Here is a 5,614-nt window from a genome sequence, read left to right on the forward strand (position 1 = left end):
GGAAAATTGTGGGACTGTCCTGCTTCTAGGTTGTATATGGTGAGATTTTTGGACTTATGTGCAAACATGAGAATTATATAATTCTTTATGCCTATGTCTAAAATATATTCTAATTTTTAAATGTTTTTATCATATTCTGTAGGGACTTAAAGTTGATCATATCAATACTTGATGAAAAATACCTGTTCCATATTATGCCTAAGATGTTTGATATGCAGACAGGTAGTGAAGTTAATCTTAACAGCCTAAATAGTTTGATAATAACAATAAGCTTGTCGTCTTTATGGTTAACAACCTAAGTTTGCAGACCAAAATTAGAGAAAAAGAAGAGCTGCAAGGAAAGTCAACATTTTGGCCCTAGCCTTCTAAGGGCAATTAAGACTCAGGATATATGGGAACTTGTACTGTAACATCATGTAACTCGGTAGTGTCCCAAATTTTCTGATCAAGGAGATTATGGGGCCAAGGAGGAAAGTGGTTGATGATGTAGAGTGTGCCTAAGGAGAGTCACATGGAGAGAAAACATTCTCTCAGGCTTTCACAGAGAGCACATTGGCCAAGCAAAGGCTGTGACTCATCCACATGACTGACACTGACAAAGGTTCTACAATCTGAGGTACAGGATCTCAGCATAAATCCTGAGGTGATTTCACAGACCTTATCAGACCCAAAAGCTACAACTCTTGTTGCATCGGTCCTGCTTTACCTTGGTATTAACCATCCAGAAGTATAAAAACGAAATATAAGAAGTAAAGCTATGCTGTTATATTATGCTGTGGGGGACTCAGGTCATCAATTTGTGACATTTCCAGTGAAGCCGAAATCCCAATACTATTTTGGGCTGCTGGACTCTTTTGTAATGATTTGTTGAGTTTATACACCTATAATACTCAAATAACAAAACTTACCAAAAAAAGAGGTATACAGATGAATGTCCATTTTGTATCTGTATATTTAAAGTGGTTGGGATAGAGATATAGTTAGATTCTCTTAATGAATAGAATGATTTGTTCTAATGGTGTTTGTAAATAGGATCTCTGGTCCGCATCTTTTACAGCAATTAACCACTAAGGAGAGTATATGCACTGTGTTCGTTATTGAAACTGTCCTACAGTTTTGATTTGAAACTGTCTCATTGCTATCTGTTTATCAATAAAATTATGAAAAAAGTCCACTTTGTATCTGTGTATTCAGAGAGGTTGGGATAGATATACAGTTACATTCTCTTAATGAATAGAATGATTTTTTCTAATGGTGTTTGTTAATGGGATGTCATGTCCGCATCTTGTACAGCAATTAACCACTAAGAAGAATGTATGCAGTGTGTTAATTATTGAAGCTGTCTTACCGTTTTGATTTGAAACTGTCTCATTGCTATTTGTTTATCAATAAAGTTATGGCAAAAGTAAATAAATAAATGTAGAACCACAGCTACACACTGTAATACTATAAACATATTCAAACAAATAACTACAATTCCTTTGGCAAATAAGACAGGTTGTAAATTAAAAAAATTTTTTTGGTCTTAAAAAAACAGAAAAAAATACCTCCAGTATAAATCATAGATCTAGAAAAAAAGCATTGTTAAAATTCATCTGCAACAGGAAGAGAACTGGATTATCAAAAGCAATCCTGTGAAACAAAGGAAAGGAGAAGATATCACAATTAGTGACTTCTATTTACACTACAAAGCTAAAATCAGTAAGTTACAGGCAAAATTAGACCTGACACTCAATGGAACAGATTAGAGCATGCATACACAACTACAAACACACTCAGTCACCTAATTTTTGACAAAGGCACCAAACATTGTCACTTGCAAAAACAAAGTCTCTTTTATAAATGGTGCTGGAAAAAAACTGGCTTTCCATACAAAAAAAGGCTAAAATTAGATCTATGTCTATCATCATGAACTAAATTATAATCAAAATGGGTCAAATGCTTAAATATTAGAATGGAAACACTAAATCTAGTGGAAAAAAAAGTATGTAGAAATGTTAAAGACCTACTTGGAGGTAGAGAGTTTATGAACACAAACCAAACTGCATGGAAGTACTTCAAAGAATCCACAAATGAGATCTCATCTTTGTGAAAAGTTTCTACACATCCAAAAAAGTATCATCAACAGAGTAAAACAAAACCTATCAGGAAAAAAAAATTTAGCCACCTCTCCCTCAGACCAAGGACTTGTATGTAGAACATTAATGAATTTTTAAAAATCAGTCACCCAAAATTCAAAGACTAAAAATGGGCATCTGAGATGAATATACACTTCTCAAAAGAAACAACACAAATGGCATATAAATGACCAAAATCTTTGGTCATTTGAGAAATGCAAATTGAAACAATATCAACATTCTATCTCTTCCTAGAAAAAAATAACTATCTTCAAGAAGTCATTCAATAACAAAAGCTGGAATGGCCATGGGGGAAAAAAGACCCTTCTCTGCTATTGGAGGGAATGTAGACTGGTACAACGACCATGACAGTGATTGAGATTCTTTAAAATGTGGTACCATTCAACCTAGCTATTACCCTCCTGGGTATTTTTTAGAAGAATCAAAAACATCGTACCACAGTGACATATGTGCACACATGTTTATAGTAACACAGTTTATCATGGCTATGTCTTATAAGTAACTCCAGTGCCCATCAACTGAGAAATGGATTTAAAAGTAGTGTTTTTATACATTGGTGCTTTCCTGAGCTACAAAACAAATAAACTCAAGTCTTTTAGAGGTAAATGGATGCCATGAGAAACCATTTATAAATGAAACAAATAAGACCTACATGTGAAAATACAATTTACCATATGACATCAGTGTTACTCTAGCTGACATTTTCATGGGATTTCTACTTTGGAAGATGATAAATATTTAGTTATGTTTTTGTGCATCACTGTTAGACATTCAATGTCTTCTTTTGTACTTGCCTATGATCAATTTTGAGATAAAGTATTCTTTGTATTTAATCTAACATGCTAAGTAATATGAACCATCATATTATTTGTTTCATATTTACATGGGAAATGTAACTATCATACATTTAAAACATCTTTCAAATATGAAATTATATAGTTCAAATTTTATTACATATACTATTTTCTGAACTTGTGAAGGAAAGAAGGAATCACGCATTTATGTATTATTCCATATTGCATTATTTCAATATCATTACAATTGGGAATTATGAAACAATAAATTTATTTAATACACAAGTAAATTTTTCATTAAGTAAGAATTACAACATCAACTATATCACACAAATGCATAGATTCAATAGCAATATCTTACAATCAGAATCATATATTTTCCTAAAAATCCTGGCAGTAAAATGTATGGAGATCATCGGAAGAATCTACATAATAAATATTTTCAATTATGCACATATGTTAAAAGTGATTGAAAATTAAATACATTACAATAATCAATTGTGGCTCCCTCTGAAGAAGGTACAATTCATAAAGCATAAATGATACATTTCCATGCTACCTAATTTGTGATGTTTTCTAATCCAGAGATTTTTCATAGCATTTTTCATATCTGTATTTCTCAGAGTATAGATGAGGGGATTCAACATAGGGGTGATAATAGTGTTAAACACGGTCAAGCATTTATCAATGGGTAAAGTAGAAGGTGGCCTCACATAGCCAAAAATGCAAGGAACAAAGAAGAAGATGACCACTGTGATGTGGGAGCCACAGGTGGATAAGGCCTTGCGCCTGCCTTCCTGACTCAGCTTCTTCATGGAGTGCAGAATGACGACATAGGAGATTAGTAAGAGTGAAAAGATGACCACACAAATTGCCCCATCATTAGCCACCACTGTGAGGCCAATAACATAAGTGTCTGTACAGGCTAAGTTTAATAAGGGGTACATGTCACAGATGAAGTGGTCGATGACATTGGGACCACAAAATGGAAGGTTATAAACAAAAAGAATATGAGACAGAGCATGCACAAAACCTCCAGCCCAGGCCAACACCAATAATAGAACACACACTCGTTGGTTCATGATGGTCAGATAATGCAAGGGTTTGCAGATGGCCACGTAGCGATCATAGGCCATGACAACAAGAAGCAAAATTTCTGCACCACCAAAGAAATGTTCAAAAAAAAGCTGAGTCATACAGTCTTGGAAAGAAATGGTTTTCCTTACATGGAGTAAATCTATCATCATATGTGGAGTAACTGTGTTAAAATAAACAGCATCCATAAATGATAAGTAGCCAAGAAAGGTGTACATTGGAGAATCCAAGGCTGGGCTGAGCACCACAGTGATGACAATGAGTAGATTGCCTGCCATTGTCACCATGTAGATCATCAGGAACACAGCAAATAATATTTTCTGACCCTGGAGGTTCTGAGTGAGTCCTAAGAGCACAAACTCAGTCACGTTCCTTTGTTCCATAGTTCATTCTCTGTGTCCTTGTGTCTTTGTTAAGAACAAAATTATCTTTACAGGGAATTACTACCAGTGAATTCATTAAATTTTAGGTTAATTTATTTGTTCTTCAAACAAGTGTTATGATTTATTATGCCTAGAGTTATCTGAGATAATAATGATATATGATCAACAAGAGCATGGTTTCAGCCTTGGACATTTTATACAGGGTTGATATCTGAAAATAGAAACTAAAAATCTGGAAAAAGGACTGATTAACAAAAAAGTGACTCTACTCCAAATAATTTTTCATTTTTAATTATTAATATTTCACCTATGTGTTACACACCATAAAATGAATCCACATTAAAGACTTTATGTTAAAAAGTTACTTATATGTACTTCAAGTAATAAAGAGAAATGACTCTTCACTCCTGAAGCAGAGGAATCTAATCAAGTAGTAGTAAAAATCTCAAACATTTGCAAAGCACATTGTAGTTTCTAAGACTATAGTTAATTATACCTTAAATAGAAAAATAGTTTAGGAAAGCACTTAAATTTAGATTACAGTAAAAGAGTTAGTACCTGAAATATATAAAAACCCTTTAAGAAATTAGTGAAAGAAAAGTCTGTAGCAAATAGAGGTAAAGAATTAGAGGTAAAGTACAACGAAAAAAACAACCATAAATATAGGATGGGATGCTCCAGTTTATCTGTAAATAAAAAATGCAAAAATGAGGAAAATAAAAAAATTAGTAAAATTATTCGAAGTACTTTCTTGCATTGAGATTCTATAATTTTTGAAACATAATTTTTCTATCTCTTTTGAATGTAAAATTATATACACCTTTTTTAACAACCATTTCACTCTTGGGAATCTATTACCTGGATTTTAAAGTCCTAGGACCAGGGATGTAGCTTATGTACACAGCAACTGCCTGGCAATTGTGAGGCCCCAGGTTTGTTTCCTCATACAAAAAAAGATATGAAAGCTCTCTTATACAAAGACATATTTACAACAGATTCTGTGGCATTATTTATAATGTCCTTAGGCCAAAATGTAAAAATAAATTCAAGGTGGATGGTAATAAAGCAAATTTTTGAATAGAATATGATATCTATGAAATTGAAATTGGCCATTTAGAATAACTAATTACAATAATTTCAGTGCCATATTCGGAGAATGTGCTAAAGTTACTGTGAAATCAGAAACAAGCATAAAACTACAGAC

The 5,614-nt window shown here is 33.1% G+C and overlaps 1 protein-coding gene across 1 annotated transcript; it reads right to left on the reverse strand.

Moving 5' to 3' along the window:
* Positions 1 to 659: 659 nt before the first annotated feature.
* Positions 660 to 4,410, reverse strand: LOC101563653 (olfactory receptor 4A15-like; the record flags this gene model as incomplete). The annotated part of the gene is made up of 2 exons (XM_004648131.2): positions 3,522 to 4,410; positions 660 to 676 (listed from the first exon to the last, which is right to left on the reverse strand). Coding segments are annotated over exons 1-2 (906 nt in total), but the record flags the coding sequence as incomplete, so codon positions are not given.
* Between the last annotated feature and the right edge of the window lie 1,204 nt (positions 4,411 to 5,614).

This window comes from Octodon degus, unplaced genomic scaffold, assembly GCF_000260255.1.
Source record: "Octodon degus isolate 3935 unplaced genomic scaffold, OctDeg1.0 scaffold00354, whole genome shotgun sequence".
NCBI classification, from domain to species: Eukaryota; Metazoa; Chordata; class Mammalia; order Rodentia; family Octodontidae; genus Octodon; species Octodon degus.